Consider the following 17,644-nt stretch of genomic DNA (forward strand, 5'->3'; position numbering starts at 1 on the left):
TTTTTTCAAACCTTTCTCAGATCGTAGACCAGAGCTTTAAACAAAAATGCTCGTTAGTTTTAGTCACATTTTAGTCATGTTTATCCTTCATAGTTGTAGTCCAGTTTTAGAAAAGAACAGTCATTACATTTTAGTCAACTTTTAGTCGTTGGCTTTCAGTCAAATGTGTTGTTTTTATGTTATTGTTAAATGTGTTAGTTATAAATGTAACAGCCGCAACACCTGATGAATATGTTAGTACTTTATTTCTTGTACTCTATATAAACATTCTTGAATACGGAGCCAGCACTATTTATTTATATTAAACTATTTATAAAGTATAGTGTGATAATAAATCAAATAAACAGTTATTTATGAACATTTTTTAACATGTCTTAACAGCTATGTTCAACAATTCACTATTAGTGACTCTATAATGTTGTGATTAAAGGAATGTAAAACAAATGCAATTATTATTCTCAACAACAACATAAAAAATACAGTGGTAACATGTATGAACATGCTGCAGACTGCAGACTGCAACTCCATGTTATCAGCCGCTGCCATCAGTGTATGAATGTGAAGCGCAGTAGTCCGTAGACTAATAACGCTACATAGTAAATGCAAGGCAATTTATCATTTGTGGCAAAGAAAATGATCCAGCCTGCAGTTTGGAATATAGACTTTTCCATCATGCAGATGTTTTCAAATGGTCAACCAGGAGGCAGGAACAAACATTTGCAACAATGGAAGCAACATTTCCACCTGTCAAAAAAAAGGATTCTTACTCTGGAGGAATCGGTTGGTTTTGCTCGTCCTGCTGCACAAATAACACGACCCTGTACAACCCAAGCAGAAAGTCCTGCCCAGCAGGAGACCACTCAGTGCAATGACAGCAAACAAGCTCAAAGGTATACAGACCAGGGTGAGTGGTCACAGCTAAACACACAGCATGTAAAATGGTAATGTACTGGAAATATCTGAGCTGACTGTTGACTGCAGTGAGTTAAATTTACTTTCAGTTTGCTCGGATCCTGCAGCCTTGGAGAAATTCAAAACAAATCTGCTCTTGTCCTTTAGCCTCTCGCTCATTCACGCTTTCTCTTCCTCCTTCATACACTCCTCCTGAGTCTCAGAAAATATTCTGCACAAATTCACATCCGTATGAGTTTTATTCATTTGCTGTGGAGGTCTCATTTTAATTGTCTAGAAATCAATGTGAGCATCTTGAAAGAAGATGATGCTAGAATTAGGCAAAATAACACTTTTTTTAACACATCATTTTTTAGTTATGAGTTATTAGCTGTGTTAACAAAGTATTAAAAGTAACTTTTGAAATATTGCATTAGAAAAGGTTTATGGAAACAGCAAAATAAAATAAAAAACCTTGATAATGGCCTGAATTTGAGGGTAGCTCCAATACTCTGGGGGACAGCAACTGCTGCTCCCTATACTCTTTGCTGTAGCTATCTTTAGCAGTAGCAACTAGCTGTCATTAGCAAGCAGCTGTGGACCTATGTGGCCCTGCTGGTTGATGGGGGTCTGCCAGAACCATGACCTCAGATCCCAATGGAGTTATCAAAGGCAACTGAGCTCAGCTCCACCGGGCTAAGGGACATGCACACAACTGGACACCTGACTGGGACTGAGCACAGCCTCAGAGACTGATGGATGTCAGTTTGAACACAGGGGATACAGTAAGGAGGTGATTTACAGCGACTCTGGGGACAAAAAGGCACGGCAGACGGGACAGGAGAAAGGTGAAGCAGCAGAGGTGTGAGAGAGAATCACATCAGAGGTGATTGTAAAAAGACAATCCAAGACTGTTTTGGTTAGCTTTATTTCATTAATGTCAAGTTTTAAAATAAAACATTTTAGCTCATAAAAGAGAAAAGAAATCATTTCAGAGTTTATGATTGTATTTTGCTTTTTGTAAGGAAATAAGGTGTAAAAATAAAACCTTTCTTGACAAATGAGTTTATTGTATTTACTTATTCGACGAAGTGGCGAACCTGCTGCTATTACATCTCCCACCTGAAACTAAGGGGGCTATCAGACTTTCGCCTCTTGAGGTATAAAGTGGTATTACAAGACAGCATGAGCTAGCAGGTTAGCATGTTAACTTCAGTCGACATCTCTGCAATGTATGTAGATGTCTTTGACATGACATCAGCACTGAGGTTTCTTTACACTCTGTTGATATTGTTAGTTCATTTTTCATATTATAAACTCAAATTCTGGCCATATCTTATCCATTGCCCCTGTATTGGGAAATAAAAACACCCTTTCTGACTAAATGATGTAGCAAACATTTACATGAAGCTCAAGTGAAAGTTCAGTTAGGAACACATACTTGCATACTTTGGCCATTAGTTTATAACTTTTACCATCCTGTCATTCACTCTTCTCACACATGCTCACAACTGAAATCAGCTGTTCACATCACATCTGTCCGATAGCACAGCCACACACCTTCACTGTTGCTGCCATCTTTTTTAAATATGATGCTCTCTCTGCCTTTGGTTCATTCTTGCTGCTGTTTTTGTGGGTGCCCTTCACCTCCCATCATCACCCAGTCTTCACAGATTCACCATCTTCATCTTTTCATCAACCTTCCAGTCTCAGAACAGCCATCAGCCACCACCACCACCAGTGTCTGGACTCCATTGGGGGATTGTTTTTGCTGCTGCTCAGGGCAGACGCCCATCAATCACAAATCTCCCTGTAGAGTCTAAGCACCAAAGACTTTCTGATGAGACTTTCTGATGAGACTCAATTATCACATCATCTCCTGTGATAAACATCTTCATTCACTGGTGTCCTGACTGAACTGACCAGCTGTTTCCTCCCAGAGAAGAATATGAAGAAGTGGTTCATGCTGTCCTCGTCTTCCCGCTTTGTTACTTCTTCTTTATGGTGTCCTGGTGGTTGGGAAACAGCTGTTTTTCTTTCCAGTTCACGACCTCTTCTTCTACTCTTATAGCCATGTGTAATGTAGCCCATACGCTTCTGACCAAACTTTGCTTTGCAAAGCCATTTATTACAGGAAGTATGGCTAATTCATATATATATATATTTTTTAAATTTCAGAAGTTCAATTCAAATTTACTTGACAATTGAAGGGAAACAAGGCTGACTGAAGACAAAAATTACTTGGTAAGAAGAGATTTTTGCAATCCAAGAAAGACAGCCTTTGAAGGGTTTAAGACATTAAAACAGTTTTCAAATGCATCATTTAAAATTTAGAACTTTACTCACAGCACTGCAGCTGAATTAACTGCAGGGGGAACTGACCTCCTGACCCAGGCAGTGTTAGCACCGTGTGCTCTGACCTCCTCGTCTTCCCCTTTCACTTCAGTTTTCTCACACAAGCACAAGCATACACACACACACACACACACACACACACACACACACACACACCTCCTCTCCCCCCCAGTGTCACTCACTGTTTTCAAAACAGGCAGAGTGTTTGGAGACCCTCTATATCAGCAGGGCGCCTGCTGAACCAGCTCATACTGCATCGTTCATATGCACATACACTATGCAGTGTATTCACAAACACACACACACACACACACACACACACAAACACATACTTGAAAAATGTTATGGGAGCAATTTGATTATTTTCTCTATCTTAGTGTACTTTATATAATGTCCCCAGACTCGACTGTCCCAATGTATTTATTTTTCTGCTCTTTACATCAAGTGGAAAAAATGGAGTCTTATGGTATTTCTATAGGGTACGACCTCTTGTGTGGGAAAATGTTTCTTCACTGACACAGAACATTTGCTGGAGCCTGGCTCACAAATGCCAATAATCTCAATGACAGCAGTGGAAGATGAGAACCGTTAGTCTTGGCACTGCTTCAGATGGTTATTGTCATGCAGGAGTGAAGAATAGAGGAGGCAGAAAACATCAAAAAGAGATGAGCCATAGAAGAACAAACTCAAGACAACAGATGGGGACAAACATCAGCGTGGTGGAGGAAAGAGGGAGACAAACGATGGCTATTAAAATGATTAGACAAAAGCTAAAGACAGACACACACCAGCTGATGTCACATTCCCTTTTGCTTTTGTCTCGAGCCAAGTGTCTGCAGAGCTACGTGAAACACATCACCTAGTCATTCCCAATTCTCTCACTGCCCAGATCACAACATGGGCTTCTGAGTCACTGCCAAGTATGTGCATTGTAAACAAAGCCGGGGAGATTGGCCTAATCATTTATACAACCTACGACCTGCAGAGCAACACCATTTATCTTGGGGAGCAGAGGGGACACACTTGAGGAATGGCCGTTTTGTTTCCGAGGAGCCTGCTGTGCTCAGAGAATGGAAGAAAAGTGTGTGTGCATGTGTGTGTGTGTCTCTCTCTTTGTTTCTCATGCACCCACACACTTGCTGATGACTCACAAGCTGTTTACACTAAGCTACATGCCCCGTTAATGTGCACATAGGGCTGCAACTAATGATTATTTTCTTAACGGATTATTCTCTTCATTAATCAAGATAGTAAGTAAAAGAATAACAGTGAAATGTCAGGAAATTCAAAAAAACATTCATCACAATTCCCTACAGTCCAAGTAGCCCCGGTTTGTGTGTCTCATTATCATTATATTCAAGTCAAAGCCAATTCCCCAATCACCACCCCACCTCAACCCCCGTAACCATCTGGAGGTAAAAATGGTTGTTGAGTTTAGGCACTCAAACTATTTGGTTGGGTTTAGGAAAATATTGTGGTTTGGCTTAAAATAATGTATGCAACATGTGTTAGTATGTGTGTACACATGTAGCTACATCAAATATGTAAATTAATTCATGTAATGTACGCGACGTCACCTGAAGCCAGGTTATTCTAGAAGCATTTTGTGCAACGAATCAAAAACTCTAACAAATAAAAGAAAACATTTAGTATCTGTGGCTGTTGCAGGCCCATCAATCATCTCATTCGGCCCCTATACAAGACTAGAGAGGCTATCTGTTTGTCTACCTACACACCAGCCTACCTGCATGCACTCTGCCCTTTACACTCAGCAAGCTCTTTGTTTCATTTCCCGACATACTGTAAATCATTTTCCTCTAACTTAATTCAACCCATTTTCACTCCCCAAGGGTTGACAACCACTAGCTTAAATATATCGCATGTAAGAATTCTGCATTAAAATGTGTAAAAATGATGAGACAATTGTTAAATATTTTGTTGACTTGTGTATTTAACATTATCCCAAATGTTTCCAACAATGATCAAACCAGAGAAATCTGTAATTTACTCAAAATGCGTTGTAAATTATTAATTTCCTTTGTAAACCTAACATGTAACCTAACTGTTAAACATTAGCTCATCTGTGAACATTTCTGCCTGAGTCACGTAGCAAGGTTTTCATTGGAAATCATGGTTGTTTAACAATGAAGACAACAACTCCCATGATCCCACCTTACTTACTGTACGTCTTTTGATTTGATTGAGATACCCCTCAGCAGAAATGACAGAGTGTGTGTTTAGTTGCAGTCTTGGCTTGGATTAGGAAACAGATAAAAAATTATTTCCCAAAACACATTGTTAGAAAAGTATTCTGAGGATTCTGGAAACACCCTCAGATCGTTATGTGTTGTCAGAAAATCAGATGCTTTCTGTCTGTGATGTATGTTTGCTTGAAAAACGTCTTCAATGATGGAGCAAGAGTCAAAATAGTTATAAATAAATATTAAGTCATTTTCAATCGGCAAATACATTAATCACCAATTATTACAGCTCTAAAACACGTGCACAGCATGTAAAAATGTGCAGGGACTGAGCCAACGGAGCTCTCTTCACCTTCAGCGCATATCACACCTGTAGCACTCTGCACGCTGCTGTAAGTCTGCTCATCGGCAGAGACGCTTGGTTGCTGAGTGGTTGTTCCCTTTAGATTTCAGTGATTATCTGACAAACAACTCATGTTTATTCAGATATAAAGAACTGAGGATCTGATCGTGTCCCTGCGTTCAGCATCATGTTGGATTAATATCGCGGAAACAAGCTTCATGTTGTTGATGTTGGTGAGAGTCTGCCTTGTTCATTTCCTGACGGAAGTTAACCTGCAGTGAAGTGGAATTACAAACAACCCTATGGCTTATTTTATTTTAATATACCTAATTAAAGCCTAATTAGTTTAAAGGAGCACTACGTAGTTTGGGGGAAGAAATTTTAATCAGAAGAGAAAGATCTTCTTTCTGCCTAAACAAACTGAATAAACAAACTGACCTTAAAGGACAACACAGTTTATACTGTTTTACTTTGTTTGCATGTGGCGGACCCTGCCACCTTTCTAGCTTCAAACAGTGTTCTGGGACCTTATTTTCCTCTGAGAACAGCTTGTTTATTCACTTAAGGAAAAAATAAACATTTCTGAGTTTGTGTTATTACCTCATTAATATTGTAAATATTAAGAGTTTGAGTTTCTTCTCCAAAACGACAAAGTGCCCCTTGAATAGAATCAGCGTCTTTGGTGCGTGGGCAGTGATTTATTTTAGTTTGGTGGTTTCCAGTGAACATAAACACACATCAGTACCCACAATAGAGGAATTTCGGACACATGCAAGACACTTTTCTGACACCTACCTGGAGCACAGCCTTAATGGTGACAGGGGAGACGATAGAGGTGCATATCTTCTCGCCATTAAGCAACTTCTGGCCCATGACGAAGAGCATCGGCGTGGCGAGAGCGAAGGACGCGACCCACATGGCGCTGATGAGCTTCTTGGTGCGGCTGCGGGACATGATGCTCTTGGCTTTGAACGGGTGGCAGATGGCCATGTAGCGCTCCACGCTCAGGCTGGCGATGTTGAGCGCGGTGGCGTAGGAGCAGCTGTCCCGGAGGAAGTAGTAACCCCTGCACACGGCGTCCCCGAACACCCACGGGTGGTGGAACCAGATGAAGTTGTAAAGCTCGATGGGCATGGAGAGCAGGAGGATGAGCAGGTCGGAGACGGCGAGGCTGGCCAGGTGGTAGTGCACGGTGCTCTGCAGGTTCTGGAGGGTCTTTTTGGTCAGCAGGGTGTACAGGGTGATGGAGTTCCCCAGAGAGCCCACAGCGAACAGAGCCACGTAGATGACAGTGACTATCACCCTGGAGTAAACGTCCGTGTTCACTTCCAAGTCTTCCTCCTCCGCTTTGGAAGCGGTGGCGTTGTTATTATCAAATGAAAACAGAGAGTTATTCCCAAACAAGCTCTGCGCCAGAGCGCTCAAGCCGGACAAATCGCGCCCTGCAGAGCGCGTGGAGTTCACATCCATTATGCCTGTGTGTGTGAAGACATGGACACAGAGTCAGATTGTTCGAACTGAGTGGACTGAGTGTTGATTGTAACTTGTTCATCCACCGGATTAAAACGGGTTCAGTCTCTGTCTGCAGGTCGGAGGAGAGCAGCTTTTATATTTGGCACGACAGGAGGCGTGCTCGCTATTGGACGCGCTGCGATGACGCACAGCCATTCATCAGCGGAGCCCTTTGCTATGTTCACCCTGGAAACCAAACATAACGCCAAGGACCAACACATTGAACATCATTTCATTTCAGAAACACTTTGAGACATTTTTAAAATTTGGTTTTGTGTGTATGATCACCTTAACCCACCTCTCTCTCTCTCTCTCTCTCTCTCTCTCTCTCTCTCTCTCTCTGTCACTGTGTGTGTGTGTGTGTGTGTGTGTGTGTGTGTGTGTGTGTGTGTGTGTGTGTGTGTGTGTGCGTGCGTGCGTGTGTGCGCACGTCGGGCTTCTCGCTTCATCCCTCTCTCTCTGAGGCATAGAAGTGTAGTAACAGCTGGAGACCACCTACACAATACATCAGATCGTGTCTTCGGTGCTAATGATCCAGTCACAGTGTGGAGCAATATTATCACCGGGCAGGCAGAGAGGAAATGCTACTCTAATAGTTGCTCTACAGGAGCTGACACTGCTGGGACACGCACACGCACACGCGCGCGCGCACACACACACACACACACACTGGCATGTCTTTACACATAGTTAAAGATGCACTGTTTAGTTCTGGGGAAGAAATTTTAATCAGAAGATCTTTCTGCCTAAACAAACTAAATAGATAAACTCTTTGTTTTCATGACTGAACAAACTGAATAAACAAACTGACCTTAAAGGACAACACAGTTTCAAACTGTTTTACTTTGTTTATTCGTGGCGGACCCTGCCACCTTTCTAGCTTCAAACAGTTATGGGTTTTTAATTATTTCCTCACTAATATTGTAAATATTAAAATTTTGAATTTCTTCTCTAAAACTACGCAGTGCCCCTTTAAAGGGGAAAGAGAAGATGGGCATAACCTCACAGTCTGAATGCTAGCACCTGAAGCTAGCTGAAGAATCTCTCTATTAATGCACCAAAAACACACATGCTTTAATTGGCTATAGTGTATGCAGGCAGGGACATGCCCACAAGAAGAAATGACATTATATGTATAAAAGAACATCACTGTCTTTAGATGAAGCACAGGGCTGTTAAAGGGACAGTTCACCCAAACATGAAATTCAGTCATTGCCTGTTCAACCTTATGCTGATGGAAGGTCAGGCGAAGTTTCTTACTCCACAGAACGTTTGTGGAACAGTACTGCAGCATTTGATGTCTTTTCAAATCAGTTTGGGATCTCTGGGCTTCCTGACATCAGACAAGCTGCATGGAGCCATTTTATTTATTTTTTTCTAGTTGTTTTTTGTTTTTTTATGCTTTAAAAAAAAGTCTCCAGCTACTTCAGCTGTTTAGCAGAATGCCACAACGCTGTTTAACTGTGAAGCTCCAGAAATGTTTTGTGGAAACTTCATCCGACTTTCCATCAGAATGAGAGTGAGTAGATAACTACTCAGTTCTCATATTTAAGGTGAAGTTATCCTTTAACAGCCATGTGCTGCATCTAAAGAAGATGATGTTCTCACGTACTCAGACAACAAATTATACTCTCACTTCTTTTAGTGGACATGTCTCTGCCTCAGAGCTCATTATTAATCACGCGTCCTGAATGCAAAGGCACACACACATTGTACCACATTAAAGCATGTGTGTGTTAATGTGCTGCATTATAACTGAGGGATTCTTCAACAAGCTACGGGTGATATCCTTCAGACTGTGAGGAAATGCCCGTCTTCTTAAATAGGAAATCTCTTCATGTTTCCGGCCCCGGGGCCAGTGTCTCTGACTGCATGGAGTTCATTGTGTTTTGCTGACAGGCTGTCACAGAGGATTTAAACACATAGCCTATCATTACTTATAATAACTGCCAGCTGGTCACAGCTGAGCCTGTTACAGTAATGTAACTGGATGTGTAGTACATACTGTATCTCTGCAGTACCTTAAATATGATGTTTACTGTGGGACAGGATGTCTTTTTTTACTAATGGATTTTCCTTATCTCGTCCACTTCCCTGTGGGGTCAGTGGGGCGGTGGACAGTTAGCCTAGACACGAGAGGACAAAAACAAACTCACACACAGGATTCGTGTTCAAGTCAATTCAAGTGTAACAGTTTGTCAAAACAGTGTTAAGTGTGCACACAGAGTGTTGGGAGCCTTTTTCTTTTTCACTGGCCAGTTTTGGTCAGTGTTTTCTTTGAATTGGGTGTTATGAAGTCAAATCAGGGTCAATAATAGTGACAAGTGCAGGTTACATGATCCATACATTTAAAAAATAAGATTTAAAAATGTATAGGATGATTTTTAAATAAATGATGGGGTTTACAAAAATGAAACGGTCCTGGTCAGACGGCAGAAGGCACAAAAGTGAAATCATTAGAGTCGTTTGTAAGCAGAGACAGTGACATGGTTTTGTCCTTTATGGACCCAGCTTCAAATCCTCAAAATACTTTTTACCTCTCCACTTAGAATAAACAATCAGGAGATAATGTATTTTCATTCATTAAGCTTGACTACCATGTGGCCTCGAGCCTTCAGCCGCTCTGAACTCCACCTTTGGTACTCCCAATAATTACTCTCACTCTACCTTCAAATCCCGCCTCAAAACATACCTTTTCAAACTGGCATACTCTGTCACATTGAGTGTTTCTGTCGTAGATTGTATGATATGTGATCAAATAAAGATTGTTCTTCTTCTTTTACTCATGATTGTATACCTATTTTTTATCCATCCATCCATCCATCCATCCATTGTCTGTAACTGTTTATCCTGTGCATGGTCACAGGGGGCTGGAGCCAATTACAGCTGACACTGGGCAAGCAGCAGGCTACAACCTGCAGAGCACGCCAGTTCATCACAGGGCTGACAGGCAAGACAAACAGCCATTCACATCTACAGTACGGGCAAGTTGGAGTCACCAGTTAACCTGACCTGCATGTCTCTGGACTGTCAGAGGAAGCCAGAGTACTCTGAGGGAACCCACGCAGACACAGAGAGGACAAGCAAACTACACAGGAAGCATCAGTGCTAACCACTGCACCGCCATGCCAAAAAGAAAAAAAAAAAAGAAGAAAAAAATATTTATGAACCAAGCGGCGGCATTGACTCGGGCAGCCCTGCAGTCCAGATATAACTGGACTGTGTGAAACAATAAATTTTCTTCACTTGGTTTTCACCTGACAGCAGCAATGTGAGATAAATGGTTCTTTGGTCGAAAGAATGAAGATCTGCTATCTAATCTGCACTTCTCATTTGCAGTCATTTCCTTTGCAGCTTAAAGCAAACATGCCCAGCCCAGCACATATACAATTAATGTACACATCAGTGGAGAAAACCCACAAAATGAAATGGAAACAAAATGAGTCAAGAGCCAAATTACTAACTGATTAAACAAAAGCAGAATTGTTGTCATTAGCAAAACACTCTTTAAAGTTGCTTAAATTGATTTATGTTTATATGAGCTGAGCAGAGAAGTATTTCAATTACTGCTTCTGTCAAACCCCACGCCTTAAGTTTGTAAAGCAGACTTTTTGTTAAGACTCTGGTCTAAGCTTAATAACCCTGCTGACATCATCAAGGGTTTTTTTTCTTTCAGACTTTAGAAAGCTCTCCAGGGTCACAGAAGACATTACAGTATATAACTGGCTGAGTAGTTGACTAGTTAGCTGATCTTCATGTGTAAAATTGGTGAAGTGTCCCTTTAGCCATGTAAAAGCACAATGAAGAGCATACTGTACAGCTGAATTATAACATAGCATTACAACTATAGACCACATGACTTCTTTATATATATATCTCTCTATATCAATTACTGTAAGCAGCACTACATACAACACAATACAGCATGTTTCGTAGAGGGGATGTTTCTATTTTCATGATTTAATGTCCTACATCTTTGTAATTTAAACCTTTTCATACCATGGTCTTGGTGAATACTCGTTTCTGATTGGCTGGATGGTGTGAATTAACTTCTGATATACAGACACCTCTTGAACTCCTCAAGTAGTTCCAGTGACGCTGCCTGTTCACAGTCCTGAATTAATGCGCTATGTCCTGTATCTAAAATGAACGGCATCAGCATTAGCTGGTGCCTCAAAGCTTGAAATAAATTAAATTTAAAATACACAAAGTGTCGTCCCTCAGTTCATCATCCTGTGAACACCACAGGGTGACGATTGTAACACACAAACTGCAACAAGTAGTCTTCACCAGGGCAAGAGATTTATCTATGATCTGACTGCAATAAACGGATCAGAAGGATGCTGAAATAACAACATCATAATGCCGCCTCGTAAAAAGCCTGAACTCATGCCTCGACAGGTCTGTTACTGGAGTAGTGAACAACATTGCCATTGCATAAGCTATGGCAATAAAACAGAGTTTTGCTTGTGAAAAACTTTATTTTAGACTTTTTTGATCACAAAACATGGTATACTGTCTTAACGTTTTTTTCTTTGGCAAGTGACCATAGTATAAGCCGGATAATGTCCTTCGAGGTGTCCATAATCTGGAATTAATGGACTTTGCGAAGGCTTCTATCCTCTGCTGCGTGTCGGAAAGTTCAGGCCTCCACGTCGTCCATTAATTCCTGATTATGGACACCTCATCAGGCACCCCAGGCTCAAGAGTTAAAGTCCAGTTTTTGACCCATCCAACCACCCCGACCACCCCCCAACTCAGACTTTTCCCACTCTTTTTACTACTATGCTACAGGGGCGCTGTGTTTGACGTGTCTGGAGTGAGATCGGGCCAGTAAAATACATTCTGTACGTAACACACATACAAAATACAGGTTCTGTTTATGTAACATACTTAGGTTTGGTCGAGTCAGACTATGCTGTGGGCTTGCTTGTTCTGAGATTCAGTGTCTGACTGCTTTGCAGCCAGAAAGTGTGTTTTATGCCTTTCACAACTAACAGACAAAAGCTGTTATGTGAGTTATCTTAGCAGCTTGGGGTCATATTAGCAGCATGGCTCTTTGGATAGCAATGTTGGTGTGCTGGTTGGTCCGTCCATCAAGAGACTGAAACATGTCATTAAATATTGCATAGTTTACCATGACCTTTTGTACATTCACGGCCCCCAGAGGATAAACTGTTACATTTTCAAGTTGTCAAGTCTTATCAGCCTCAGTTGTGCTTTTCTTTCATACATTTTTTTGCACATAGCAATGTATGGTCAACTTCATGGAAAACTTGTCATTAGTTATTACAAATGTACAGTATATAAAGGGAAATGTATGAATCTCTCTGCAACCACCACTGTATGTATGACTGCAAAAATAGCTTTAAGAAAACATCAAAACAAACCATAAGGTTTATGACTGCTGTTATGTCTGTGTGTCTTGGCAACACTCACTGGGTGCTGCTGAGTGACGTTTGTGAGAGTTAGATTTGTTACTGAAGAAAGCATATTTGTCTTGAAACAAATCGTCCCTCCTAGACTCCTCTGGTGTTCACCCTGTGACCTCCAGTGATTGTGGCCATTGATAGGACTACGCTGACAAAATGTGTTATTTTGCCGTTCTTTGTAATATTTGCGTCAAATGAAACAGGTGAGTCTACCACCCACACTCTCTCACAGGTATTTCTTTCTTTATGTTTCAGTGATGCCAAGCAACGATTTTAATCTAATCTAACACTATTCTCAGTTCATAGGCTAGACCCAAAAGTTCTGTGGACTGAAAGAAACTAGTGGTGAATTAAAAGTGTAATCAATTGCAAAGTGCTGATGATATCAGTTACTATCATGTCTATGATGGAGATGATAATAATCTTTGTTCATTCAACACCTGCACTACTACATGTATGATAACAGAAAAAGAGAAAAACAATCAACATTAGGTGACATAAAAGGTACAAAATATAAAAAATGCTCAGAGCTTCAACAAAATCCAAAAACCAAACTGTAAAAAAGTGGGTTTGGGCAGTGACTTCAAGGTGACTGATTCTGCTTGATTTCCTCAGGAAGTTTGTTCTAAAACTAAAAGGCACAGTCATCATCTGAGGATCTCACATGGATCACTGGGTCATATGGAGTTGAGAGGTCTAGACAAAATGTGTCCTAAAAATGATTAATAATTATAAAACCGACCACAGAGTGTAGAAATGAAATATTTTTAAAATAATCTTGATGCTGCATTCCAAAAATAAGAACGATGGAGGCATGCAATGGACTTTTTGTTGGTTTATCACACTAGCCAAGATAGGATAACTGAGTGTAAACTGAAGTTTCAAGTTGCTCTTCCTACTGTGACATGTCAAAATATCTTCTGTGAAAAAAGAGCATATCAACGAAAAAGGGGAGTCTTTAATTAGTCCACATTGTACATTTTTTATTAAGCATGATTATGATCATTATTGAACCATAACCATGAGGTTATCACTGTAACCATGACAACAACATTGACAAAGTAGTCATTTTTACCCTCACATTGATTTTTACCAAAACCTAACCAAGATTTTTTTATTTCACAGATGATCAGACAAACACTGGAGGGCATGGGCCAACCAGGTAGTCTGGTGTTTCATTTGGAGGACCTATGATAGACACATGCAATTCTGGGATATTTTATTAGTATTGTCAGCATGTATGGAAATCCTGCTGTTCACCATAAAAGTACAATAGTTAATACCTATTATTGTATTAATGAACTGTTAGTTAATGCTTATTATTGTATTAATGAACTGTTAGTTAATGCTTATAATTGTATTATTGAACTGTTTGTTAATGCTTATTATTGTATTATTGAACTGTTTGTTAATGCTTATTATTGTATTAATTAACTGTTAATCAGTTGATCAAACTGACTGATGGAAACAAGTATTACTTGGAGGTCTAAGTTCTGGCATCAGCAACAAAAAGAAAAAAGTGGAATGGTAGAAAGTGGTAGAAAGCTCCATTCTGAGCCATGGACTTTGGAGGAGACTTAAAAAAGTGGTCCGATTTCAAGCACAGTGTGCAAGCTACTAGAGGGGGGTAGGGGATCCCCGCACTCTCTCCACTTGATGAGCGGTTATCATCATGGGCCAGAACATCAGTACGGTCCCTCAGAACTCGTCCTCTAGCAACACCAAAGCAGCCATTGTATCATGTGGCACAGCCATCGCGCACGGCTACAGCCCTTACATAGTGCCGTTTAAAGGAACTGATAATAGATCACACTATTATATAATCCTAAATAACTGGAAAATAATCTTTATTTACGTAAAGATCATCATCATTATAATTATCATAATGCATACTGACACATATTTACAGAAGACAGTAAATAAAGTTTAACAACTCCTGTATCACTGTGTAATCGTAGTGAAGGTTTTTAAACTACAGATGTAATCCTAACACAATTTAGTGAAAAAAACAGTTCTAAATAAAATGTCACCTCACAACATCACACTATCAGACTGAAAAGACTGTTTGCATGCTACATATGGTATTAAAGGTGTGTATCAGTACGCACAGTCACACCGCCCGTGGGTCAAATAAGGACAAACAAGTAGGACAATAATAAAGAAGACATACACATCTCAGGTATTTATTTACTTAAATTGGTCACAGTCTAAGTCATCAGCAACATATCGTCATCACATCAGTTAACAGTGACAGTCAGGAACAATGTTCATTAAAAAGCTTCACTGCAGCCGGTTCAAAGGACTTCCTGAATCACTCAGAAGAGCACCTCGGACCTCAGACTGGTTAGATATGTCAATAGGAACCCTGCATTATGTTGTCTCAGGCATTTGCAAGGTCATCTCAGCACCCATGCGCCATAGAAACAGTTACATAAACAAAAGACGATATACAAGTATTCAACTCCAGGCTGTGTGTACATCAGAGATTGTGTTTGTGGATGTGTATACTAGTTGGTCAGGGCCCATCTGTGATGCCAGAGTATTTCAGAACTTCCCATCAAATGGTCACCTCCAGGATGTCATGGGGATTGACTACAACCTGCTTAGAGACTATGCATACCCACTAAGCACACTCCCATCACACCACACAAAGATAATAAGCTCTTTCCCCAGAGGTAAAAGAAATTCACCACACTCCACAGCTCAGCCAGAGTTGATATTGAAAGGGCATTTGGTCTTCTAAAGAGGAAATGGAGACAACTTAAGTACCTGACCATGGAAGACCTTAGAATGTCAGAGCTGCATGTGCTCTACACAATTTTCTCCCAAGGGAGGAAGAGCACCACATGGAGGACTGTGAAGATGTGGATGGCAACGAATGTGAAGCAGCTGACCAAGACAATATTACAGGTCAAAGAAAAGATTAACTTGCTTGTTGTTTGTTTTCATAATTTGGGTTTTATAAAAGAATGGAAAGACAACGAATACTGGATAAGAAGCATAAAGGTCATCAGAATTGTCTTTTTTTCCCTTGAAACAAATATCATGCCGTTAAGCTAACAAAATAGAACCTAACCCCTATGATTCCACTGGGCACGTCTCTGTTACCTGGTGTGCGCCGCTGTTTTGTTGCCATTACTTCATATCCCACCAGGAGCATTTCAGAAGCAGAGGGTCATTGCTGCCTGAAGTTGTTGACCTGCGCAGATTGTATTTATTTCATAATTTCTGCTTGATTGTTGTGCTTCTACTGTTGTTGAGTAGGCTACGTAGTTAAATCGTTTTGTTATTTGTCCATTTTAAGTGTGTTTATTGTTAATATTCTGACTTTGATGTGCTGTAAATCCTGAGTCGGCCCACATTGTTTTCTTCTGAAAATTGACCAGATGCACTATGCCGTTCTGTCTGACTTCCTGTCTGACTCAACCTGCTCTGTGTTGATAGAAATGTCTGTGGTCCGCCTATACGATATCCATTATACTATAAACAAACAAGACGGATTGCTAAATTAATAAAGGGACCTATACCTTCCCAATGATCAAGCTATCACTTACAAATTGCACAGTACCAGAAAATATCGCACTTGCCCATTATAAAGAAAATACCAAAAAATGAAAAAGAACAAAAAAAAAAAAGAAAACAAATGTAAACCAAAAAGGCCCGCTACCCTACCTACACTTGTAATATGAGAAAAAACAGTGACAGTCACTCATTGCACTTGAAGACAGTCCTATAAAAAAAATAGACTTAAATGACCTTTAAGCATATATTAGCAGACACTGTATTTCAGAAAATGATCACCCCAAGATGCTTTACCTTGAGGTCATTTAGGTTGCACCCAGACCAGCAGTGTGCTTAATTACTGTGATGACCGATACTAGAAGAGGAAAAGAAACATACAAACATCACATGGTCAACGTTACATTCTAGTACAGCCTCTTTATAAATCTCAAGGTGCACAACTCACAATCATAATCCTGTTCCTTCTTGAAAACAATCCACTCATCTGCAACATATTTCTCCAGGGTTGAAGCAAGAAAAGTTTGAAATTGACCTGTAATTGCTCAAAACATTTAGTTTTAATGAGACACTTTTTCTGTTGCTAATCAGCTTTGATGATTTTTATCATGAGTGGACTGGGTTCGTCAGACTCTTCTTTCTACACACAATTAAAGATAATCAGAATCCAATTTACAGGGCATTAGCATCTGCATGCATGCATAATAATTTTTTTTTTTTGAAGTGTGTTCAGTTCAGTGAATACCATGGATGTGACTTAAAAGAAGGAGACACAGAAAGGCCATTCACATTCACTGCACAAAAAATATCATGTCCGGGGAGGACCATATTCATGATTAAAATCCTGTCTGTGTACCCACAGACAAAAAAAATCGTCTGATATAAAGAGTTCAGTTTCTCACTAAGAGGAAGGGACTGCACATGCACACACAGGACTCCTCAACAAATTGTCACATTTTTCCACGTAAAGAATGTTCTTTCAAAAAGTTAGGCTCATTAGACTAAGAAACCGGCCCGACTCGAACAATATTAGGCGCACGGAGAGCCAGAATAAAGATATCTGACAGTTGCTATTTATAATGCAACAGGTGCACAAAATCAGGTGTAAGCGGTGAAAACTGAAACATTGAGCTTCCTGTCTTAGAGGCAAGTTGACCTACAGGCCTCTTATGCATGCCAGAAATAAATATCCAATAATAATCCATTCATCCCAATGCTACTGCTCAGGAGGAGGCTGTGACACTGAAACAGTGCAGCGTGCCTATAGTCTGCCATAGACGATAGTCTATATACTGCCATAGTCGGGCTGTAGGAGGGACAGCAACACAATGCACAGAACATCAGAACCGTAAGTTTGGGTCCACATATCATCAGTAAAAATGAAAAATGAA

At 40.3% G+C, this 17,644-nt stretch overlaps 1 protein-coding gene across 1 annotated transcript in view; it reads right to left on the bottom strand.

The window, feature by feature from the left end:
* Window positions 1-7,338, bottom strand: part of ntsr1 (neurotensin receptor 1 (high affinity)) — a 65,688-nt gene extending 58,350 nt beyond the window's left edge. The window contains exon 1 of the mRNA XM_084365609.1: window positions 6,586-7,338. Coding sequence (XP_084221735.1) covers window positions 6,586-7,260 — 675 coding nt within the window. The 5' untranslated portion in view covers window positions 7,261-7,338. The remainder of the gene's footprint in view (window positions 1-6,585) is intronic.
* Between the last annotated feature and the right edge of the window lie 10,306 nt (window positions 7,339-17,644).

Source organism: Pagrus pagrus (assembly GCF_965226575.1).
Source record: "Pagrus pagrus genome assembly, chromosome: 11".
Classification (NCBI taxonomy): Eukaryota; Metazoa; Chordata; class Actinopteri; order Spariformes; family Sparidae; genus Pagrus; species Pagrus pagrus.